Here is a 25675-nt window from a genome sequence, read left to right as displayed (position 1 = left end):
GTTGAGCGTCCGACTTCAGCCAGGTCACGATCTCGCGGTCCCCGAGTTCGAGCCCCGCGTCAGGCTCTGGGCTGATGGCTCAGAGCCTGGAGCCTGTTTCCGATTCTGTGTCTCCCTCTCTCTCTGCCCTTCCCCCGTTCATGCTCTGTCTCTCTCTGTCCCAAAAATAAATAAACGTTGGAAAAAAAAAAAAAAAAAAGTAGGCATCAAGCCCAGTGTGGAGCCCAATGCAAGGCTTGAACTCACGACCCTGAGATCAAGACCTAAGCTGCGATCAAGAGTCAGACGTTTAACCAACTGAGCCACCAAGGCACCCCAGAAGTTTCCCCATTTATTTTTTTTAATACGTATTTATTTTGGGGAGAGCGCAAGTGAGGGAAGGGCAGAAAGAGGGGGACAGAGGATCCAAAGTGGTCTCTGTGCTGGCAGGCTGACAAGCAGCGAGCCCGATGTGGGGCTTGAACTCACGAACTGTGAGATCACGACTCAAGCTGAAGTTGGACACTCAACTGACTGAGGGACTCAAGTGCCCCAAGTGTCCCCATCTTAAAGACAAGGAAATATAGTCTCAAATGTAAAATAACTTGCCCAGAGCCACTTTCAGTAGCACTGGAGTTTGGATTTTAAACTCAAGTATGTCTGGTGTCAAAGTGGTCTTGCTACTACATCATGATAGTGAATTCTAGAAAGAGGAAAGATAAAGTGACCAGGGCCACATGACTTATTAGTGACAGAGACAGGAGTTCCACTTACACCGAGAAAAGTCCATAGCAAAGAACACACACAGACGCATCGTAGAAAAGGAGTCAGAGTAAACAACTTCAGCCTTCTCCTGTGGTTTGGACGACTAGAATTTTCAACATAACCTCTTATTCAATCATCAAAATATATTGGTAGTTATGTGCTTGGGAGTGGTTGTCAAAACTGTTGAGGAACATCTAAGTGTGGCATATAATTGGACCGCCCTTTAAATAGCACTATTAATTAAAACTTTCTTCTCTAAAAGAAACTATTTTATGACATAAAGGAGTAAGTTTTTCCTAACCAACCAGAGATGTTTTCTCAAATCTGACATCAAGTAACATAACAAGGAAGGCTCATTAAGTTTAAAAAACAACAAAATCCAATTATCCAATTTTGGGGACACTGAGAAGAAACAGATTTGTCAGCAATAAGCCCAGCAGCAATGGAATAAAGGACATTTACTCAGAAGTGCTCAGGTCAAGGGGCTCAAACCTGGCACAAGGTGGAAAGGGAGACAAAAGAAGAGATCAATTACTTCCTATACCTCTGTTGAGTGAAAACAGTAGAGAATTTACGGTCAAAAGATTAATCTCCCCCACTTGTTAACATTAGGCCTTGGGTTACATGCTGTTTACTGTCTACTCCAGACATTCCTGCTGCACTTCCCACCACTCTCTATTCCCTAGCAGAATTCCAAATTGTTTAGTAACTAGTGGGGAGATTTTGTTATCCTTCCTCCAGACCAGGGGAATGAATCAGAATTGGTCTAAACCAGTCAAAGTAATCCCATTCCCAACTGCCAGGGATTGGTCTTAAAATGGACATGTAAACCAGTTCTGGACCATGAGACTTAAGGGAAAAATTGGCTGGGGAATTTCCCTTTCCAGAAAACAAAACAAAACAAAAGACATGCTTAGCTAGGAAAAGGCCTTTGCTCCAGTTCCTTCCTTTTATTTGGAAAGATGGAATAAAGGTAAGATGAAAGTAGAGTTGCAGCAACCATCTTGCAACCAAAAGGTGACAAGAGAAGAAAATCCAACATTACTAAGATGGCAAAATTAAGGATGCACAGGGTCCTTACTGATATCATTGAATGACTGAATCAATGCTAGAACTTCCTATTAGTAATAAATATCCTTTTGGTTTAAAGCACAATAAACTGTTAACAGCTAATAAGATTATTTCACATTAATGTAATATTGCTAACTTGAATTTGGGAAGTTTTGTAGGACTGTATTTTAAAAACAAACCTACTGAGTTTTATAATTCTATAATAAAATGGAATTTACTTACACATAAGGAATTTATCCCTAGTTTATTTTGTACATAATTAAGTGATACTACATTAGATGAAATTAGGCCAATACTTGGGATCTGAAATATTTTTCCTTCAAAAGGGATTCATACACACTGAAAGACATATTTCCTCAAAGACTCAACATCATAAAAATGTTTACTTTGCGTTAATTTACATATTTAATGTAATCTTAATAAAAATACTATACGGGTTTTTTTTTTCTGGCACTAGTTTAGTTGATTAGAAAGCTTATTTGTATATTATTCAGCCATAAAAAAGAATGAGATCTTGCCATTTGCAACAACATGGATGGACCTACAGGGTATTGTGCTAAGTGAAAGAAGTAAGACAAAGACAAATACCACATAATTTCACTAACATGTGGAATCTAAAAAACAAAACAAATGAATAAACAAACAAGAAGCAGAAACAGACCCACAAATACAAAGAACTGATGGTTGCCAGAAGGGCGGCAAATGGGGGGATGGGCAAAATGGGTGAGTGGAGTGGGAGATACAGGCTTCCAGATATGGAATGAATAAGTCACAGGGAATAAAAGGTATAGCATAGGAAATTATAGTCAATGGTATTATAATAGCATTGTATAGTGATGGATGGTAGCAATACTCATGGTGAGCACAGGGTAAAGTATAGACTTGAGGAATCACTATGTGGTACACCTGAAACTAATATAACATTGTGTGTCAACCATACTTTAAAAAAAAAGTTTGTCTCTAAGAATAAGCAAGTAAAAGGAGCCAGGAAAATCTTAAAAAAGAATGAGGGAGAAGCTACCTCTACCATCTACTAAAACATACTAATAATAACTCTGTAGTTAAACAGGTAGTAGTGGCACATAAATAAAAAAGCAGGCCAGGATGTCTGGGTGGCTCAGTTGTTTAAGTGTCCGGACTCTTGACTCGTGGGTTCAAATCCCTGCTTGGGAGTCAATCAATCTCTCTCTCTCTCTCTCTCTTCCCCTCCCCCCCGCCCCTCCCTTGATGGCACACTTTCTGTTTCTCTCAAAATTAATAAAACTTTAAAAAAACGTTGAAAAAAATAGGAAGACGATGGGATAAAAAAGAAAATAAACAGATCCATATCTATGTGAAAATTTGGTATTTGACAAAGACATCATTTTAATCCATGGGGAAAATGACTAATTTTTATTGAGGTGAAATTCATATAATAGAAAAAGAACATTTTAATAAATGGTGTTACAACTGGAAAACCTGTGGATAAAGATAAAACTGGATCTATCTGTTCCTCACTTTGCACATCAAGATTAACTTAAAATGGATGTAAAAAATGGAACCATTTTTTAGAAAAAAAAAAAAAAATGAATTCCTTTATAACCTGGGTGAAGGAAATGTCTTTCTATGATTCAAAATCTAGAAGCAGCACAAAGATAGATTTGAGTGCATTAAAATAAAAAAAAAAAAACCTTTTTATATAGCAAAATACATTATAAGCAAAGTAAAAAAGCAACTTGGAAAATATTTTTAACACTTAGAAATATCCTGAATACATAGAAAGCTTCAAAGAGCCACTTTGGAAAACAGTTTGGCAGTTTCTTAAAAAGTTAAACATAACTTACCATGTAACACAGCGATTCCATTCTTAGGTGTTTACCAAAGGGAAATCCAAACACATTTCCATACAAAGATTTGTATGTGAATGTTCATAGCAGCATTATTCACAATAGCAAAACAAAAAAAAGGAAACTCCAAGTGTTCAGCAACTGACAAGTAAAATTTGCTGTGTCTACACAGTAGAATATCATTCAACAATAAAAAGAAATGGTGTATTGATACATGCTACAACATGGATGAATCTTGAAAACATTATACAAAGTAAAAAAAGCCAGTCTCAAAAGGCACTTACTGGGGTGCCTGGGTGACTCAGTCATTTCAGCATCTGACCCGTGATTTCACCTCAGGTAATGATCTCACAGTTTGTGAGATCCAGCCCTGCATGAGGCTCTGTGTTGAAAGCTTAGCACCTGCTTGGGATTCTCTCTCTCCCTCTCTCTTTACCCTTCCCCCACTCGTGTGCATGCTCTCTCTCTCTCAAAATAAATTTTTTTTTAAAGGCCCCTTAACTGTATGAGTTCATTTATATGCCAAAATAGGCAAATCCATGAAAACAGAAAACAGAACAGTGGTTCCCAGGGGTTGGGGGAGGCAAAAGTAACTGGTAGCAGGTAAGTAGTTTCTTTATGGGATACTGAAAATGTTCTGGAATTAGTGACAATGACTGTACAGCCCTGAATATACTAAAAACTAATGAATGGTAGGTAAACTTGTAAAAGGGTGAATTGTATGGCATATGAATTTTAATTTTTTAAAAAAATTAACAAAAACAGAAATACTAGAATTTGCAACTTAATATGTGAACTTGAGCAAGCTTTGTCCTTTATTTCCCCATTTGTTCGAATGGCTTCTTAAAGCTTTCCCAGGAGGCCTGATATTCATTATAAATTTAAGAAGTTGAACGAAGGACTATCTAATCAGATACAGATTAATAGAAAGCTTAAGGGGAAAAAGTGATATTACAAAAAATTCAAAAAAGAGCTTCTACTTCATAAAGAAGCCTTTCTCACAGTTTTCATAAAGAAGAAGCCTTTCTCATGGTTTTCAATATAAAATAATTTATTAGTTATCATTCTGTAAGAGCTTATGTCAGGAAGCATAAGTGCTTTTCATGCAGAGATTAAAAGAAAAAAAAAAACAAAAAAAGACTAGAAGAGGTTAAATGACTTGACCAAAGTAAATACTTAAGCTGAGCTTCAAACTCAGATCTCCTTATCACTTTAAAAACAACAATTTCTACACCAAGGTATAACAAGAACTAAAAGTAAAACAAGAACAACAATGGACTAAAAACCCAAAGTCTAGGTTTGAATCTTGTTTCTGCCATTTGATGATTGTTTTTTTAGGCAAGTCAAAGAACATTCGAATTTTCTCATTAAGAGAAAATATTACCCCTTGCCCTAATTTACCTCATAAAATAATACAAATAGGCACTAATATATACCTTCCAGTTAAAGTACTGTAGAACTGTTAAGAGGTAATTACAGAAATATAGTACTATTGGTAAACCAAAACTATGTTGAAAAATGAATGGTTTTAATAATCTATAGTCTCTCTAATGGTAACAGAATGTACTAAAGCAGTGATTTTCAAAACATACTCCTCTCAAGCACACCAGATGCGGCAGACTAAACATTTGTGTCCCGCTCCCCCCTCCAAACCCAAATTCATGTTAAATCCTAACATCCAATGTGATGGTATTTGGATATGGGGCCTTGAGAGGTGATGAGGTCATGAGAGTACAGCCTTCATGAATGGGATTAGTGCCCTCATAAAAGAGATGCCACAGAGCTTCCTTCCCCCTTCTGCCATGTGAAGACACAGCAAGAAAAATGCCATCTATAAACCAATAAACAGTCCCCACTGGATACAGAATCTGCCGGCACCTTGATCTTGGACTTCCCAGCCTCCAGAACTATCATACATTTCTGTTGTTTATAAGCCACCCAGTCTATGGTATTTTTTGTTATGGGCAACTCTAACAGACTAAAATACCAGTTGCAAGTAGGGATCCCAAATCAGAGTAGCTCCAAAATCTTTAATAAAAAAGTTCAAAACCACTGTTTTTTGGCATCATCTACTGGCTTCTATCAAGGAACAATGAAACCAGGATTTCAGGGCTTACCCAAGAAAAACTGTTGGTGTTCTGAAAAGGGAATAGATTCTAGAGACTAAACCTAGATTAAACCCTGGTTCTGCCACATACTAGTTGGGTGACTGTTAATCTCAAGTCTGAGTTTCCTGACTTATAAACGCAGAGAAATCTATACCTTGCAAGGTTGTGAACAGATTAAATAAAATAACATACAAAAAAATAATAAAGTAATATACATAAAGCTATTACTACAATGACTTTCACAAGGTACCTACTTGAAAAAAAAGTACTTGCTGTTTTTACATTACCTAGTGATACTCTGGAATTACTAAGTCTAATTTGAAAAACTACATTAAGGGAACTCAAGAAAAACCACAAACTCAAAACCACCCTGAATATATGAATACCTCTAAACAAGGTTTAGTGAAATTAAAGGCAAGAGATTATGAAAAACTGTTGAAAAAGTAAGTCATATAAGAGACTGTCAAATGAACAGGTCCAACCTAAAATTAAGAGATAGATGAGAGAATGGAAAATGATGGGTAGATAAGAAAAATGCAAATGAATGAATAGAAGAAGAAATAAAGAAGAATGCTTTAAAATTGGTAGAAGTGAGACTTCATAAATCAAACCTGAGAAAAAAGAAAGACTGAATCCTAGACTATTTGCAATGAAATAAGAAACACAACTCAAATTAAGTATTGCCAGGATAACAACTATGAATCCAAAAAAACATAACGGGTCTCAGAGACTCAAGTCTCAGTCTTTACTGGCCCTACCACTAGGCTTCTACTGCCTTAGTATGAAGAAGAATTGACTTTGTTTTCTTTTTCTAATTTTTTTTTTTTTTTTTGAGAGTAAAAGAGACAAAGTGTGAGTTGGGGAGGAGCAGAAAGAGGGGGAGGGGCAGAGAGAGAGGGAGACACAGAATTCAAAACAGGCTCCAAGCTCTGAGCTGTCAGCACAGAGCCAATGCAGGGCTCAAACTCATGAACCCTAAGATCAGGACCTGAGCTGAAGTCAGACACTTAACCAACTGAGCCACCCAGGCACCCCGAGTTTGTTTTCTTATTCATAAAAAATATTATCTCCTGCCTCTACGTTTACCTACAGAATACAGAATTCTCTGAATCATTTCCTCAACTATACAGTGAAACCATTTCAAAGCTCTCTTTTTAGCACAGGGAGAGAGTATATTACCACTAACTTTAGACTTGGCTGAGGCCTGCCTATGTTTCAATAAGGAAATAGAAAAGAAAAATATAGGAAAACAAGCCACCTGAGGAGCACATAAAATTCACCAACACATGCTCTTCTCTTCATAATATTATAAAGAAGCATCTTCCTAAATAAGTTTATTTCCCAGAACAAGCAGTTAACAAAAAAGACCAAAGCATCTATTTAAAGAGGGTAAGTTGGAGTGCCTGGGTGTTCAGTCGGTTAAACATCTCGGCTCATGTCATGACCTCACAGTCCATGAGTTGGAGCCCCACACTGGGCTCCAGGCTGACAGTGCAGAGCCTGCTGGGGATCTTCTCTTCCCCTCTCTGCCCCTCCCCTGCTTGTGCTCTTTCTCTCAAGATAAACAAACTTAAAAAATAAAGAGGGTAAGTTACTAACAATTATACAATCTTCTAATCACCAAGTTTTCCCTTTATTTTCCTTTACTGTTTTTCTTCAGTTTTTCACCTTCAGAGAACCTGTTTTAACAAAGTGAGAGGCTGACCTCTAAATTTATCTACAGCATGTATAGTTATTAAAAACCTAATATTTTTATATATTTTTACAGAAGAGGGTTTGTGTACTAAAGGACCAAATTTTAGATTAAAAAAGGCACTAAGACATATATACCAATGATAAATGTTACATTGATTTTATACTCCAGGTTAATTTTCCCAAATAATCTGTCATGGATCAGTTTCCACATCCTCCTTATTCATGTTACAGTCTTACTTTTCTGTCTTTTAACGCCAAAACAATATCCATCTTACCTTCTACGAGGCCTTCTACCACCTCTGTCTATTATGCATCAAATACCTATCTACTGTCAAGGTTTTCTCACTTTTCTACTGTGCATCATAGTCAGGTCTCCACTTCAATTCTTAGTTTCCTTCCCTGTTTTTTTCAACCACCACCCCCAATTCTCACCACCTCTCTATCCCACTGTTTTAATTTATAGGATTCTCCTTTCTTTTTATTCCAAGGACCTACTTTCACAGTTATGCATCTACTGTCCTCATCTCCTTTTTGATCAGTTTTTGTACATATTACTTCTTTAGAACCTAAGATTCCTCTTCTCTAGTTTTTATTCCAAGTACAGTATATCTATCAACCCATTTCCAGAATCCCAAACACACCCTCTTGGCTACCTCATACCTATTCATTCTTTCTACCCCTTTTCTCTGTAGTCACTAGTCTGCAGAATACTATTTGATACCACAAATACCCCTGAAAACCAACTGCCTACTCAATTGTCTCTACTTTCCAGTAATTACCTCTCCCATGTTCAACTCATCCTCTCTTATACCTAAGGTACCCCCTAAACCGACACAAGCCATTCAACAACCTAAAATTCCCCAAAACTATCTTTTCAACACAGCTCCTGCCTTCCCAGTAAATGGATTTCCCCAAAATATTATAAGCAGCTACTCTCAATGCTTCATTAATTCTGAGTCTTATCAAACCAGTACATAGCTTCCATCAGACTTATTTGCCTGGCAAAAATCAACTGCCCAAATTTCCTCTTTAAGACTATATCTACAGCACTTCCATTCACTAAACCCCGTTCCCAGTCATTTCTCCATCTCTAGAGCCCATGGTCATTCTCTCAGCTCATCACTCCTACCCTTACTCCCTACCCTCACTTCTCAGAACATTCCCATTGCTCTTAACAGTCTAATTGGCTATATTCCCCATCTTTCCTTAGTCCCGTTCTCAGGCTTTCTCAATTCTCTCTTAAAAGATCTAATCTAATCAACCCCTCACTCCCTGAATCTTCCTCTTACACCTCCAAGGACACTCTCTAGAACCTTCTGCTCCCTAGTTCTCTTTCCTTCTCCAATCCTGCCTCAGGTGTTCCCACTTCCCTCAGCTTTTCTAGTATCTAGTTCTTTCCGTCTTCTTACTACTTCCAAATCTTTCCCTAGTTGTTCTCCTAAATTCCCTCAACTTTTCTCTCAGTCATTCCCCATTTTCCTCAACCTTCCCTGGCAGCTATTCCCCGACTTTCCTCACCTCTACCACCTTTCCTCAAACCTCATCCATTCCTTCTTCTGGAGGTGCCTCCTACATCTCTTAAATTACCCTCTCAGCTTCCTCAATCTTTGCCTCATTCCCTCCTTCCTTCAATACTATTTGTCCTCCAATTTCCATTGACTTGGCGCCTCCCCTAGTTCCCAAATCTACGTTCAACACCATCTAAACGTCTCCAGGCCGCCGCCAACATTCTCTCTCATCCTTAGCCTCCCCTGCCGTGCCACTCTAAACGCCCAGAGACACCATTCTCCAATGGCCGGCGCCTGGCCTCTAGGGAGACGGGGTATGGGTCACGTACCCCATTCGCATCTTGGCTCCGCTCTGGCTGCCCCCGCTGCCGGGTAGAGGTGGGCGAGAGGGCAGGCGGCCGAGGTGCATGCTCTTCTCTAGGGCCGACATGAAGTGGAGGCCTCAGGTAGTCAAACAGTAGCCGGAGCTTCGTCCCACGCTAAGCGCGGCCCAACCGGTCACAGCTCGCTCCCCTAGCGACGCCCAGTGCCTTTGGACAGCACCCAGCTACCGGCAGCACCGCCCACCGCCCACCGGCTCCGTAAACTCCACCCCCTCTCCTCGGCGATTCCACCGGAAGTACGCAACAGCCGTTCACAAAGAAAGCTGGGTAACGGAGTCTACGGATCTCTCAGACCAACAGAGAACTCATCGACCCTCGCCGGAAAGACAAGCGCTCCTAAAGGCAATGCATCCTGGGCGATGAAGTCCTCAAAGGGCATATCCCTTTGCGCTTGCGCAGCTGAAGGCGACAGCGGTCAACCTCGTAGAGGTAGTGTAGCAAAGCATCCTGGGTGTTGTAGTCTATTTGCGGGAAGAAGGCTTTGGCGCCTTTCCTTTTCACCGCTCCTCTCAGACGGTTAAGAGGAAGAGCTTTTTCTTCCTGCTTCCCAGGCTGCCCAGCGGCTCCGGTTGCCGGGGAACGCAGGCGCCTCGGGAAGGGATGGCGGGAGGTTACGGCTTGGGTGCTGGAGCCGGAGTTCAGTTGGTGAAGAAAAGCTCTGGCTCGTCATGAAACAAAGAAAAGGCCAGGGGCCTGTCGGAGCCCGTGGCCGCAAGAAGAGAGGTAACCTGAGAGACCAAAGGTTGAGGAAAGAATAATAAGGTGGAGTTGGGAGCAAGGTGTAGAGAATTCCAGGGAGACTCCCCCACCCGCCTGTAAAAAGGGTGGGAGAGAAGTAGGAAGGGGGAAATAACCAAGGAATCTGAAGGTTAGAGAGGGCAGTTACCCCTCCAGCGAAAGGGAAGGAAATAGGTACTGAAGTAGGAGGTCAAAGCGGGCTAATAAATGGGGCGAGGTGAGGACTAAAAGGGTGCAGGCAGGACGCTTCTAAAGAAAGGAAATAAAAAGATTCCAGGATTTTAAAAAACTTTTTAAAGGGAGGTGTAATTGACATGTAACATTATCTTAGCTTCAAGTTGTACAATTGTTTAGCTATTCCCGTATATTGCGAAGTGATCAAACAGTACGTCTAGTTAGCATCCATCACCGTACATACTTACTAAAAGTTTTTTTCATGTCATGAAAACTTTTAAGATGTACTCTTTTAGCAACTTTCAAATATACAGTACACTATTAACTATAGTTCACTGTGCTGTACTTTTACATCCCTGTGACCTAGGAGTACTTTTGATAGCAAGGTTAAATGTGTGTGTGTCTGTGTGTGGGAGGGCATAGCTTTGGAGTTCCACACGTACTGAAAGAAACATAAGTTGGAGAGGGGGTATGTCAGTAATTCTAATTGGCAAAGATCATGTTGTATGCATTACTGTAAATGTTAGTTGAATGCGCCAAACATAAGACAGTCATGAAGTATGAAGGGCTACAGGCAAGAGTTGGGAAAGATAGTTGTAGAGGAGAGAAAAAGAAAGTGGGGAGTGACAAGGTGAGGTAGAGTGCAGGTAAAGGCATGAGGATCTTTGAAGGATCTGAGAGGATGAAAGAGTGTGTAGCAAGAGAAGGTCTTTAGATTGAGGACTCAACCTACTGTCTGAGAACGTATCTCATCCAAGCTTTTTAAAGATAACTAAGGAAGTTTTGAGGCAGTGACTTTTCCTGCAAAGAATGATGGGAGGATATGAAAAAGAAGCACAGATGTATTCAATGCTAGTGCTCCCTATGTCAAACAGTCAAGCATATTTGGTTGATAGGAGGAAAATAAAAATTGAAATAACATAAGAATGCCCTTCTTGCTATACCATCTATATATGCAGTAATGCTCATATACACACCTGTGTATTATTTTTATATTGAGACTAGTTATACGTAAAGATTATGGTGGGTCTTTTTCAGCTATAGAGAGCAGAGAAGGTGTTCGCTTTAGAAATCCAAAAACTTTTATATAGATTTCTTGATCTGATATACTCCAGTATATTTTCTTGTTAGGCATGACTACTCTCTGAGGGAAAAGAGGAATAGGAAGGTGTGTGTAGTATAGGAATGGTTTCTTTTTTTTTTTTTAAGTTTTAAATTTAATTCCAGTATAGTTAACATACAGTGTTATATTAGTTTCAGATATACAGTATAACGATTCAACAATTCTATGCATTACTCAGTGTTCATCATAAGTGTGCTCTTTAATACCCATTACCTATTTCACCCACCCACCACTCCCCCACCTCTCCTCTGGTAACCATCAATTTGTTCTCTACAGTTAAGAGTCTGTTTCTTGGTTTGTTTCTCTTTTTTTTTCCTCCTTTGTTCATTTGTTTTGTTTCTTAAACTCCACATGAGTGAAATCATATGGTATTTGCCTTTCTCTGACTTATTTTCCTTAGCATTATACTCTCTAACTCCATCCATGTTGTTGCAGATGGCAAGATTTCATTCTTTTTTATGGCTGAATAATATTCTATTGTATAGATATAAAGGAATAGTTTCTTAAATTTCTTCTAAATCATGGTTAGGAGATAACTATGAATGGAAGACCATCAGGGTCATTAAAGGAAAGTTTTATAGAAAGTCATAATTAAATGCCTTGTTTACATTTATTATCTGTCTGAAATCAGAAGCCAATAAATATTATAAAAGCCAATGAATATTATGAGCCCAGTGCTGGAGTAAAAAATAATGGCAGAATCTGAAGATGATAGTGTCTGTCTTCAATGACTGAATGATGTTGGCCGGAAAGAAAATACAAAATTTAAGGTGGTCTTTATTGAAACGCTTAATCATTTGAGCATTGAGTGAAGGGAGGAGTTATTGCTGTTTCATGTTTAGTGATGGTTTTAAAGTAAGAGAGGTAGAGCTAACATATCTTAAAACCTGAACTTTGCAACAATAAACAACAGTACTTGGGAGAAAAATTTCAACTCCTTCTGAGATTTTAAAAACCTATCTACTGTATCATTATATTTGTATTTTTAAAATGGTATCTTTTTTTTATTGAGGTATAGTTGACACACAATGTTATGCTAGTTTCAGGTATACAGCAGTGATTCCACAAGTCTATATATTATACTGTGCTTACCACAAGCATAACTGCTATCTATCCCCATACAACGCTATTACAATACCATTGACTATATTCCTTATGCTGTACCTTTTATCCCTATGATTTATTCATTCCATACTTGGAAGTGTGTGTCTCCCATCCCCCTTCCCCTCTCCCCACTGGTGACCGCCTGTTTTTCCTTTGTATTTCGGGATCTGTTTCTGCTATTTTTTAAGATTCCACATGTAAGTGAATTTGTCTTTCTTTGTCTTATTTTACTTAAGCATAATACTCTGTAGGACCATCTGAGTGGTCTCAAAGGCAAGATTTCATTCTTTTTTTTTTCTTAATATTTATTTATTTTGAGAGAGACAGTGCAAGCGAGGGAGGGACAGAAAGAGAGCGGGAGACACAGAATCTGAAGCAGACTCCAGGCTCTGAGCTGTCAGCACAGAGCCTGACATGGGGCTCAAACTCACGAACTGCGTGATCATGCCTGATCATGACCTGATCATGATCTGGTGGCCACTTAACTGACTGAGCTACCCAAGCGCCCCTGTGTCCTTTTTTATGGCTGAGTAATAACCCATTGTGTATGTGTACCACCTCTTCTTTATCCATTCATCTATCAGTGGACACTTGGGTTGCTTCCACACCTTGGCTAGTGTAAATGCTGCAATAAACATAGGGGTGGATATATCTTTTCTCGTTAGTGTTTGAATTTGGGGGGTAAATACCCAGTAGTGGAGTTACTGGGTCATATGGTATTTCTGTTTTTAATTTTTTCTAAATTTTTAATTGTTTCTTAATTTCTTTGGAGAGAGAGCACTCATGCATAAACTGGGGAGGGGCAGAGAGAGAATCCCAAGTAGGCTCTGCTGACAGCGCAGAGATTATGAAATCATGACCTGAGCCGAAATCAAGACTCAGGTTCTTAACCAACTGAGCCAACCAGGAGCCACTATTTTTAATTTTTTAAGGAACCTCTGTATTATTTTCCATAGTGGCTACACTAATTTACATTCCTCCCAGTAGTGCATGAGGGTTCTTTTTCCTCCACATCCTAGCCAACACTTGTTATTTCTTGTCGTTTTGATTCTAGCCATTCTGACAGGTGAAAGGTGATATCTCATTGTGGTTTTAATTTGCATGAAATGATAGCTTTCAATTAAAGAGGAGTTTGTTTTCACATGTTTTAAGCTGGTATTATGTTCTTTACTTACAATAACTTGAATCAGACCCTGAATATGAATTAGTTATCGAAGTGGCTTAGGTGGGGGTGCCTGGGTGGCTCAGTCAATTGAATGTCAAGTCCAACTCTTGATTTTGGCTCAGGTCATGATTTCATGGTTTGTGAGTTGGAGCCCTATCTCAGGCTCCATGCTGATGTTGTGGAGCCTGTTTGGGATTCTCTCTGCCCCCCTCATGTGTATGCTCCCTCTCATTTTCTCTCTCTCTCTCTCTCTCTCTCTCTCTCAAAATAAAATAAACTTAAAAAAAAAAAAGTGGCTTAAGTGACTCGGTAAGTTATTCTGTGGTTTGGTTTGCTCTTTATAGGATAAATGTTCTCCTGGTAGAGACTAATATTTGTGTGTGTTCTCATTCAAAAAGCAGATTATGTGTTTCTATATTTAGTCTGAATTTTGACTTAGTGTTTTTGGATTCCTCCACAGGTTTGAGTGACATTTCTCCATCTACAAGCCTTCCACCTCTGGTTGAAGGCCAGCTACGCTGCTTTCTGAGACTTACTGTTAATAAAGTCATATGGAAGATTGCAAAGCCTCCCACTTGTGTACTTGTCCGAGTGAGATGGTGGGGAGAAACATCAGATGGAACCCTTTTTTGTCCCAGGGACGCATTGCAGACTGAACCAAAAGCTGTCAGAACAACTACACGTTATGCTGTTCGCTGTGGTCCAAAGCAGTTTACCTCTTATCTAACTGGTATGTTTTTGTCTTATCGTTTTAGCTTCAGGCCTAATAAACGTGTGTTATGTTGTTAGCAAAGGGCATTATCGTGTACATAGTATCTATGGCATTGTTAATTATTAAGTGAAAGAAGTTTTATAATAGCCACCATTTATTGAGAGTATACTATGTGCCAGCAGTTGATACATATTGTTTCTAATCCTTAATAACCCTACAAGAAAAATATTTTCTGTGTTTTATAGGCAATGAAACTGAGGTGTAAAGATAAAATGAATACTCTCTAAGGTTACATAGTTGATAAATGGCAAAACTAGGATTTGAACCAATTTCGGTCTGATACCAAAACTCATGCACTTTTCACTACCCCATGCTTCTTTAGTAGTAACTGTAGTCTCTGCTCTGGGACTCATGTTAAAGGAAGAAAGGGATAGATAGATAGATAGATAGATAGATAGATAGATAGATAGATATGTCTATGTATAAACTTTACTAAAAGTACAAGATAATACATGGTAAGTGAGTGGTTTAATGAATTAGTAATATAGGTTTTCATGGAAGGGAAGGATCCCTTTTTAATATTTATTTTTGAGAGAGAGAGAGAGCGTGCACCCATGAGCAGGGGAGGGGCAAAGAGAGGGAGAGAGAATCCCAAGCAGACTCTGTGCTAACAGCACAGAGTATAACATAAGGCCCAATCCCATGAACTGTGAGATCATGACCTGAGCTGAAATCAAGAGTCAGACGCTTAACTGACTAACCCACCCCAAGAAGGGGTCCCATTACAAGAAACCAGGAGACAAGATTTCTTCATTTCTGTTCAAAGAAAGCATTCTAAATCTATGTTATTTCTGTATTCAGGTCAGGCTTTCCCATAAACACATTTTGGATGGTGGGTTATTTATCAAATCAATCCATTTCAAGTAAAAAAAAAATCAGGTATCATGTAAACATTGTTGGGCTAAGAATACTGGAGAATCAGGGGTTAATTAAAGGTTAACTTGTCCCAAAGAAGCTTATATTCTATTAAAATTTTTTTGAAAACATCACAATATAAAGAACAAAACACTTGGTCATTCGAAAGATATATATTGAACTCTTAGCATGTGCTAGACATTGTGCTAGGCACTGTAGGGAATTACAAAAATGAATCAATTTAATCAGAATGGTATCTAATTCTAACTAAATTCACAGAGTAGTTTAGTTACAATACTAGATAGGAAATGTTAAGTACTGTTATAGGATACTCATAAATAATCTGGGTACTATAAGCCTAATTTAACAAATGAAGAGTGGTTAAAAATTCTTTAGTAAGAGAGGTGCCTGGCTGGCTCAGTCGGTTAAGCGTCTGACTGTAGATTTTGGCTAAGGTCATGATCTCACCATTTGTGAGATCGAGCCTTGTGTAGGGCTCTGCACTAACAGCACGGAGCCTGTTGGGATTCCCTCTCTCTCTCTGTCTCTCTCTCTCTCTCCCCCCCCCACCCTGTCCCTCCCCTGCTTGCTCACCAGATCTCTCTCTCAAAATAAATAAATAAACATTAAAAAAATGTTTTCAGTAAGAGAGAAAATATCTATTAATATGATAGCAAATCACACATTTATTTGAGCATCCTGCAGTATGATAAAGAATGCATTAGACCTGACATTTGAACTTTAGATTGGTGTTATCAGCTGTGGGATTTGGGGAAAGTCCCTTCCCATTTCTGACCCCCCTTTCCCTCATCTGTTAAAAGTGGGATCAGATAGCTGCCCTTTCACTTTGTTTTTTCATGAAGAGCCTGGTTGAATGAGAAGAACATGGGCTTTGAAGTCAGTCTTGAATTGGAACTCTGGCTTTAGGATTGGATGGCTGTACAATGCTGAGATGTTCCTTAAGATCTTGGAGCCTCAGTTTCCTATTAGTTAAATGAGGATAATAGCACTTACCGGCAGGAATTATTGAAAAGGTTAAATGAAAAAATTTTTGTGAACTGATTGGTCCAGTACCTGGCACATTGTAGGTGTGAGTCTTGTAAAAATGTAAAGTTTTTGGCACTGTAGGGGATACAGAAACTTTAGACGTAATCTCTGGTCAAAAGGATCAGTTGAAAAAAACAAAACTGATACATATGAAATAGTAGTGACCAGTGGCAAACATAAGTAATTAAATGTCTGATTACTTGGTGCATATAGTAAGTACTATATGAATATTCCATAATATTATCATGGGAACTTGAGAATCATAACTTAAGAACTCACTATCATAAGTTCTCAGGAAACCAGAATCCTACTTCTGTTGTGTACTAACTAGCTGTTTGAATTTAAGCAAGCATTTAATCTTCCTGTGCCTTAATTTTCCCCTTATTAAATTGAAGGGCTTAACCACCAAATGAGCCAATAATAAAATTTTATAAATCTAGTTAAGAAAGAAACTTTGTTGAAGGTAGGATTTGAATAGTAGTTGGATGAGGTGAACCTTGTAAGTGATGGCCCAGCTATGGACATGAGTATGATGTGTTTATTAGAAAATGAAGACATAAGAGATCAAACATTAGTTCACATGAATATATGCTCTAACTGAAAACTTGGAAAAGTGTAACTATTTCTTAAGCTATGTGGTAGGTATTTGTTTCTTTATTCTTTTATGTACTCTTTTATATGCATATTTCGTTTAAAAGACAGAAAAGTGCATGGTTCTGGAAGCCATGAGGAAGCAGCCTGGTGGCCAGCCTGACAAAGCCCACACTGGGCCCCAATCATGAGTGGCCACCACTAGGCTTCAGGAGGTGCTAGGTTCATCAGAGCCCTTCCTCTCACCTCCTCTTCTCTACGTAGACTAGGCAGGCTACAGCAAACAGAAGCAGTTGAGTTCTTTTATATCTAAACAGCAAAACACCAAAGAGGAAGTTGAGAGAACTCCACTCTCTCTATTATACAAGCCTTCCTGACACCCTGTAACCATGTGCCTTGCACCAAGTGGAAAATAAACTCCAACCTGCCAGTTGGAAAGAAAGAAAGAAAGAAAGAAAGAAAGAAAGAAAGAAAGAAAGAAAGAAAGGGAAAGGAAAGAAAAGAAAAGGAAAGAAAAGAAGGAAGGAAGAAAGAAAGAAAGAAAAAAGAAAGAAAGAAGAGGGGCGCCTGGGTGGCTCAGTTGGTTAAGAGTCCGACTTCGGCTCAGGTCATGATCTCGCAATTTGTGAGTTCGTGCCCCGCATCGGGCTCTGTGCTGACAGCTCAGAGCCTGGAGCCTGCTTCGGATTCTGTGTCTCCTTTCTCTCTGCCCCTCCCCTGCTCATACTCTGTCTCTCTCTGTCTCTCAATAATAAATAAATGTTAAAAAATTTAAAAAAAAAAAGAAAGAAAGAAGAAAATGTATAAGGTAAACTAATGAATATATTGCCACAAGTTAGTGTAAAACATGAATAGGTCCAGGTTGAAAAGAGCAAGGCAGTAAAACAGAGTATATTAATTCCTCAAGTAAGGATAATTTATAGGAACAAGTGAAAATGTTAGCATTTTACAGTTTATAAAATATTTTCAAGTCCAACATCTTCTTTGATGTTTAAAACAATCCTGTGTAGTAGGTAGGATGGTTTGTTTTATTCCTTTCTTTGTATCTATTTTACCTTATTCCAACGGGAAGGTAGGACAATTACAAATACATGTTAAGGACAGAAAGATTTTTTTTTAATACATAAGAAAATATTTACATTTTAAATCATTAAAAACTTTTTGTTTAAGGTAAATGAAAATACAGTAGGAGGAATGAGAGGAAGCTCCTGGGATTTACTACTATGCATGCAGTGGGTATTCTCATTTTCTGATGAATTTGGGTTTCAGAGTTTAAAAGTGACATACCCAGGGTCACCCTAATGCCAACCCTGATAGTAGGTGCATGTTTTATTTGAAAATAAAATAATTTAAGTAAAAAAGTTTTCTCATACATACCCACCTCCAAAAAAAAAAAAAAAGAAAGTAAATGAAAAATATCTGTGTATGTTATAATTGTTTCTGATTAGATATGGCTGTGCTGGTGCTGGAAGTAATCACCAAACTTGATCATCTTCCAATTGGTAGAGTTCAGATCAGTGGACTAGCTCAGCTTTCTCCAACCCATCACATCAATGGATTTTTTACCATTGTTTCACCAACATCTAAGAAACTTGGAGAACTCCAGGTAAAAATATTTTAATTCTTTGCTGCATAGAATAAAATTTTTTCAGTACAAGTAGTTGAGTCTGTTTGTAGAATGGATAGGTACATGACTCCCATTTATCATGGGAATTCCCACTTCATGCCTTTGTTCGTGTTTTTACCCAGTCTTTTTTTTTTTTTTTTAAATATAATTTATTGTCAAATTGGCTTACATATAACACCCAGGGCTCATCCCAACAAGTGCCCTCCTTAATGCCCATCACCCATTTTCTCCTCTTCCCCACCCCCCCATCCACCCTTAGTTTGTTCTCTGTATTTAAGAGTCTCTTGTGGTTTGCCTCCCTCCCTCTCTGTTTGTAACTATTTTTTTCCCCTTCCCACCCCCCATGGACTTCTGTTAAGTTTGTCAAGATCTACATATGAGTGAAAACATGATACCTGTCCTTCTCTGACTTATTTCACTCAGCATAATACCTTCCAGTTCCATCCACGTTGCTGCAAATGGCACCGTCTTTATAATGTATCTTATCCAAATCCTCTTAGTGCTTTACTACCCATCTGAAGTGCCAAGAGTCCTTCACAGCTCCTACTGCATTCATTCTTCTCTGTACTCTTTATTAAATTTATGACATTAATTATATAATCATTGTTTGGTTACAATCCTACACAATCTCTAAAATTATGTACTAGTCATTTCCCTTTAATTCCCTTTCTTTTTAGTTTCTAGATTCCCTGGGAGGCAGGACATTGTTTTCTACTTTCTGTGTTTTTCCCACAGCTCCTAACATAATGCCAAGCAATAATTGCTTGTTCGACTCATGTAAGTGGCATCTTTGATGTGTTCATTCGTGCCTACAACCTTTTTATACAGTATTATGTGCCACTAAGGATACAGAGATAAGAGATGATTCTTTCATATAGTTTTCCAAAGTCACATAGGAGGAAATAGAAGAATAATAAGTAGAATGCTGTGTGATAGATGTTATGCTACATATGTGTACAGGATGGTGGAAAGAACATGGAAGGGTCCTTTTCTGAGCGAGACTTTTTGGGAGTGCTTCCTAGAAAGTTCTGAGTATTCAAATCACTTAGAAATTTAATGAATTTTACCTTTTCAAATGTATTCTAAAATACAGAAGGTTAAACAGGTAGAGAAAAGACATACAGCATTATCAAATGTGAGAACTTCTTCTAAAACTATGAGCACAGGAGTGCCTAGCTGGCTCAGTCGGAAGAGCAGGAGACTCTCGATCTCTGGGTCCTGAGTTGGAGCCCCACATTGGGTGTAGAGATTGCTAAAAAAAAAAAGCCAAAAAAACAAAAAACAACAACAAGTGCATAAATGTGTTAGTGGAACAGAATAGAGTCCAGAAATAATTCTGGGGCGCCTGGGTGGCTCAGTCTAAGTGTCTGACTTTGGCTCAGGTCATGATCTCATGGTTCATGAGTTCAAGCCCCATATCAGGCTCTGTGCTGACAGTTGGGAGCCTGGAGCCTGCTTCAAATTCTGTTGTCTCCCTCTCTCTCTGCCCCTCCCTCAGTTGCGCTCTGTCTCTCAAAAATAAACAAACATTAAAAAAAAAAAGAATTCCAACTGAATGAAAGAATGTAACATTTTCTTTCTCATATTTTTATATTTAATGAATTAAAAAATAGTGGCACCTTATGTTAGTAACTTCATAGTGAAGTGAGTATGGTTACTTTTCTGATAATGGTACAGATTTACCTTAGATCTGCAAGACAATTTGGCATTGTGTTTCAAGAGCCCTAAAATTGCCATATATCATTTACCTAAGTAATTCTACCCTTAGCAACTTATCCTAAGGAAATACCATAAAAAGAGAGGGAAGCTATATGCTTACGTCTAGTCATGGAAATACACTTTAAAAAAAATTTTTTTAATGTTTATTTATTTTTGAGAGAGAAAGAGACAGAGCCTGAGCAGGGGAGGGACAGAAAGGGAAACACAGAATCCAAAGCAGGTTCCAGGTTCTGAGCGGTCAGCACAGAGCCCGATGCAGGGCTCAAACTCATGAACCACGAGATCATGACCTGAGCCGAAGTTGGATGCTTAACGGACTGAGCCATCTACGCACCCCAGAAATACACTTTTAATGTTGAAAAATGAAAACAATGTATTCAAAAATATTAAAATTATAGTCTATTAGTAGAATATTTTGTTTCTGTAAAAGACAAAATTACATAATTGTATAGCCTCATGGAAAAATGGATTTTGGATTGATGACAAACAAGAATTAAAATTAAATGCACATACATACATGTATTATCAATGACTGGGAAAAAATAAGGAAAATTACAAACAGTTGGAGTAGGGACACCTGGGTGTCTCAGTCAGTTAAACATCCAGCTTCGGCTCAGGTCATAATCTCATGTTTCGTAGGTTCAGGCCCCGCATCTGACAGCTCGGAGCCTAGAGCCTGCTTCAGATTCTGTCTCCCTTTTTCTCTGCCACCACCCTGCTCATGCTCTGTCTCTCTCTCTTAAAAATAAAAAATTTGAAGTGTAGGATTCTAGGTGGGGTTTTTTCCTATTTTTAAAATTGAGATATAATTTGGGGTGCCTGGTGGCTTAGTTGGTTAAGTGTCCAACTCTTGATTTCACCTTAGTCACAATGTGAAGATTCAGTTTGTGGGATTGAGCCCCAGGTCAGGCTCTGTCCTCACAGCATGGAGCCTGCTTGGGATTCTCTCTCCTCCTCTCTCTCTCTCTGCCCCTGGCGTTCTCATTTTTAAAAAATAAAATAAAATTGAGATATAATTCCCATGTCATAAGATTCACCCTTTTAAACAATTCAGTGTTTTTTAATATATCCACAAGATTTTATAACCATCACCACTATATAATTCCAAAAAGGAGCACTGTGCCCATTAGCAGTCATACCCCTTTTCACCCTTTACCAGTCCCTGGCAACCACTAATTTAACTTCTGTTTTTAATGTATTTGCCTATTCAGGACCATTCATATAAATGAAATAATATATTATGTAGCCTTTTGTAACTGACTTCTTTCATGTAGCATGATGTTTTCAAAGTTCATCTTTGTTGTGGCAATTATCGGTACTTCATTCCTTATGATGCCTGGATAATGTTCCATTGTATGGATAGGCCACATGTTTATCTATTCTTCAGTTGATGAACATTTGGTTTATTTCCACTTCTTGACCACTGTGAATAATGGCAGCCGCCCTAAACATTCACTTACAAGGTTTTTTGTGAACATGTTTTCATTTCTTTTGGGCATATACCTAGGAGTAGAATTTCAGTCATAGGGTAGGTATGTTTAATTTTGAAGAACTGCCAGACTGTTTTCTAAGGTGCCTGCATCATTTTTTCCCTATATTTAAATATCAGTTGCTGCAATAATACTTGTGTGAGTGTTTATTTAAATGTCATTGGAATTTTTGGAAAATTGTATAGAGCTTTACAGACAGAAGTCAGATTTTAAAAGATTATGGAATAAGGAAATAAGTAGCAATTAGAGATTTCTGTTTCCCAAGTAAATGTCAGTGAAAAGAGGGAGAGGTAGTGTGATCTAGTGGAAATAGCACTAGAGTTGGACATGAGAAATTGGTTAAAATGCAATTCTGGTGTTCACTTGTCCTCTCTGAGCTTCTGTATCCTGTTTTATAAACTGAATATACTAAAACATTTCCCTCACAGCATTGTTGCAGGGATTGAGATTTAAAAAATTTGGAAACACTTAACATGGTGTTTAGGCATGTGATGGGGACATGGCAAATTTATTTGAATTTGAGAGGACACTAACTGTGGGTAGCAGAATTCAGAAGTTTGATCATTACTGTTTTAGAACAGGGGTTGACACACTTTGCCTGGTGTTCCATATCTGGCCTTCTAACTGAACGTGGTTTTTGCGTTTTTAAAATGGTTATTTGAAAACTAATATCCAATAAATAAAGCCTAAAATATTTATTCTCTGCCCCTTTACGGAATATGCTTGCTGGCCCCTTTTTAGAGCATGATTTGTTTGTAGACCAAAGAGAAGCAAGTGAAGAAAGAAATTGAAAATAAGAGGATAACTGAGCCAGTATCATGAAGGTCATGAAGAGAATTAAATGGGAATGAGTTTTTATCATGAACTCAGCTAATAGGGTTACGTTGGGAATAGAGGAATTATAACCAGTAGGAAAAGAGGAAGAACATTTTGATATAGACAAAATTGAAGAAGTTCATTCTGATAGTTTTCTCATCAGCATTTATTGTATGCCTATCTACCATATGTTAGGCACTATATATTTTGTTAACTTTTTTTTTGTTTTTCTTAGAGATACGCAAAACAATATCTTATATGTATAAAATATAAAAACAACATATAGTGGAATGCCCATTGTCTCCTCACCCAGGCTAAGAATTTTTTTTTTTACATTTATTTATTTTGAGAGAGCAAGAAAGAGCGCAAGCAGGGTTGGGGTAGAGAGGGAGGGAGAAAGAATCCCAAGCAGGCTCCTCACTGTCAGCACAGAGCCCAATATGGGGCTTGACCTGAGCTGAAATCAAGAGTCCAAAGCTTAACTGACTGAGCTACCCAGGTGCCCCCATACTAAGAAATATTAATAGAGTAAGTAAAAGGAGCCAGTTTTAGAGATTCATCCGTATTGTTTTGTATATCAGTAGTTCCCTTTTGCAGAGGTATGTTCTATTGCATTGATAATTTCACAGTTGTGGTTTTGTTTTGTTTTGTTTTTATTTATTTTTTTTTTTTTTACTACTTTTTGCTTGTTATGAATAAAGCAACTCTTTGTGTGGACATGTGTTTTTATTTTCTTCGGAAAATACCCAAAAATGGAATTGCTGAGTCATGGTTAACTTTTTAAGAAACTACCAGACCATTTCCAAAGTGGTTGCATAACTTTACATTCCCATCAGTAGTATATAAACATTCTCCGTATAAACATCTACTTGGTATGTAGTTGTTCCACGTCCTTGCCATTACTTGATTTGGATAGTCTTTTTAATTTTTGTCATTCTAGTGTTCTACTGAGTAGGTACTGATATCTCACTATGGTTTTAGTTTGTATTTCCTGATGATTAATATATTGAGTATTTTTTCATAGGCTTTTGGGCCATTATCTTCAGGGATTTACAGGCTATATAACCCCCAAGGCAAGTCTGACTCACTCACCACCTATATTTGTAGATAATTTTATTAGAAAACAGCCATACTCACTTATTTGCGTGTGGTCTGTTGCACCTTCCACACTGTAACAGCAATGTAGAGTAGTCCCCCCGCCCACATCTGCAGTTTCTTTTTTGGTGATTTTAATGTAGTTAGTTGGGAAGCCGATGATCCTCCTTCTGACTTATCCTCAGAAATCAGTATCAGCCTATCGCCATGTCACAATGCTTAGGTCGTTCACCACACTTAATGTCATAACGTGTGCATTTTATCATCTTATCACTAGAATAAAGGTGAATACAGTACAATAAGATATTTTGAGCAAGACCACATTCACATAATTTATTTTATTTTATTATTAGCTATTGTAAATCTCTTACTGTACCTAATTTTTAAGTTAAACTTTGTCATAGTTATCTAAGTATATAAGAAAAAAACATAGGTATAGGTTCAGTACTATCTGCAGTTTGAGGCATCCACTGGGGATCTTGGAACATATCCCCCATGGATAAGGAGGGACTACTGTAATTATGACAGAAACTGTATGGCATGCAAAGCCTAAAATATTCTCTGGCTCCTTCACAGGAAAGAAAAAGTAATCAGTATATCTTATGGTTCAGCTTTAAAGAGGGATTCCATATGTAGTCAATTCAAGACTGTTTTGGGGACCAGCAAAGCAGTGATATGACAAGAACTCCCATCACTCACTGCATACTCATTTTTTAAAAAGTTTTTAAATATTTATTTATTTTTGAGAGAGAGAGAGAGAGAGACAGAATGTGATCAGGGGAGGGGCGGAGAGAGAGGGAGACACAGAATCCAAAGCAGGCTCCAGGCTCTGAGCTGTTAGCATAGAGCCTGATGCAGGGCTTGAATTCACAAACCATGAGATCATGACCTGAGTCGAAGTCCGATGCTCAATCGACTGAGCCACCCAGGTGCCCCTGATACTCAGTTTTAAAAGTCATTTTTTTTTTCAACGTTTATTTATTTTTGGGACAGAGAGAGACAGAGCATGAACGGGGGAGGGGCAGAGAGAGAGGGAGACACAGAATCGGAAACAGGCTCCAGGCTCTGAGCCATCAGCCCAGAGCCTGACGCAGGGCTCGAACTCCCGGACCGCGAGATCGTGACCTGGCTGAAGTCGGACGCTTAACCGACTGCACCACCCAGGCGCCCCAAAAGTCATTTTTAAATTAATATTTTACCTTCACATAAAGAGTCAAATGACTCTGTTACAAAAATGAGTCCCTCACATAGACCCATACTTTTCCCAGAGGCAACTACTTTCAACTCCTGCCCCTGATTCTTATGGTATTTACCTCTATAGTTCCAAATAATATGCTTATATTTATGTCACATCTTCATCTCTCCCACCCTCTCAGTTTTCAGGCACTGTCTTCTGACTTCCTAATACAGAAGATGCAAATTTAGCTCAATCCCACATCTTTCTACCTCCCCATCTCCCAACCTGCCCACTCAGTTATACTATAAACATTGATTGTTGATCTAACCAAAATTACTGAGCAACTTTCATGCCACAACAACAAAGTACAGTAGTCTCCCCTATCCACAATTTCTCTTTCGGTGGTTTTAGTGTAGTTGGGAAGCATGTGATGCTCCTTCTGACTTATCCTCAGAAGATCAGTAGTAGCCGATCTCCATGTCACAATGCTTATGTTGTTCATCAAACTTAATGTCATCATGTACGCATTTTATCATCTTATCACTAGAATAAAGTTAAGTACAGTACAATAAGATATTTTGAGCAAGACTACATTCACATAATTTATTATATAAGCAGGTAGCATAATATATACATACGTATGATTCTTTTACATTGTAATTGAAGAACAAGTAAATTATAAATTCTTTCATTTTGAAATCAGTTCCTTTGATCTGACTAAAAATATCAGACGTTTTACATTTGGTGGACACTACAGCATTGATTTTTTAAAACCATTTAAGAACAAAATTTAGTTTTTCTTCAGTTTAACAACAAAATAACTGTTTACAAACATGAGTGTTTCCAA

General features: G+C 38.2%; 2 protein-coding genes across 11 annotated transcripts in view; one reads left to right on the top strand and one right to left on the bottom strand.

Moving 5' to 3' along the window:
* PPME1 (protein phosphatase methylesterase 1) overlaps positions 1–9561 on the bottom strand; it is an 89611-nt gene extending 80050 nt beyond the window's left edge. For both annotated transcript variants that reach the window (XM_086678289.1, XM_025928265.2), the window contains exon 1: positions 9282–9561. Coding sequence is in view for 1 of the 2 variants with exons in the window: in XM_025928265.2 (XP_025784050.1) it covers positions 9282–9382 (101 nt within the window). In the remaining variant the exon portion in view is untranslated. The remainder of the gene's footprint in view (positions 1–9281) is intronic.
* Positions 9519–25675, top strand: part of C2CD3 (C2 domain containing 3 centriole elongation regulator) — a 146983-nt gene continuing 130826 nt past the window's right edge. For 2 of the 9 annotated variants that reach the window (XM_086678285.1, XM_086678286.1), the window contains exons 1-3: positions 9519–9764; positions 14100–14369; positions 18353–18510. In XM_086678285.1, the coding sequence (XP_086534411.1) occupies positions 9695–9764; positions 14100–14369; positions 18353–18510 (498 nt within the window). In that variant the 5' untranslated portion in view covers positions 9519–9694. Of the gene's footprint in view, positions 9765–9800; positions 10059–14099; positions 14370–18352; positions 18511–25675 lie in introns of those variants that run through there. The other 7 variants (XM_086678279.1, XM_086678277.1, XM_086678282.1 and 4 more) reach the window with 4 other exon arrangements.

Source organism: Puma concolor, chromosome D1 (assembly GCF_028749965.1).
Source record: "Puma concolor isolate L17-30 chromosome D1, mPumCon1.1.hap2, whole genome shotgun sequence".
Classification (NCBI taxonomy): Eukaryota; Metazoa; Chordata; class Mammalia; order Carnivora; family Felidae; genus Puma; species Puma concolor.
The sequence above is the reverse complement of the archived record's forward strand: the minus strand, read 5'-3'. Positions and strand labels throughout refer to the sequence as shown.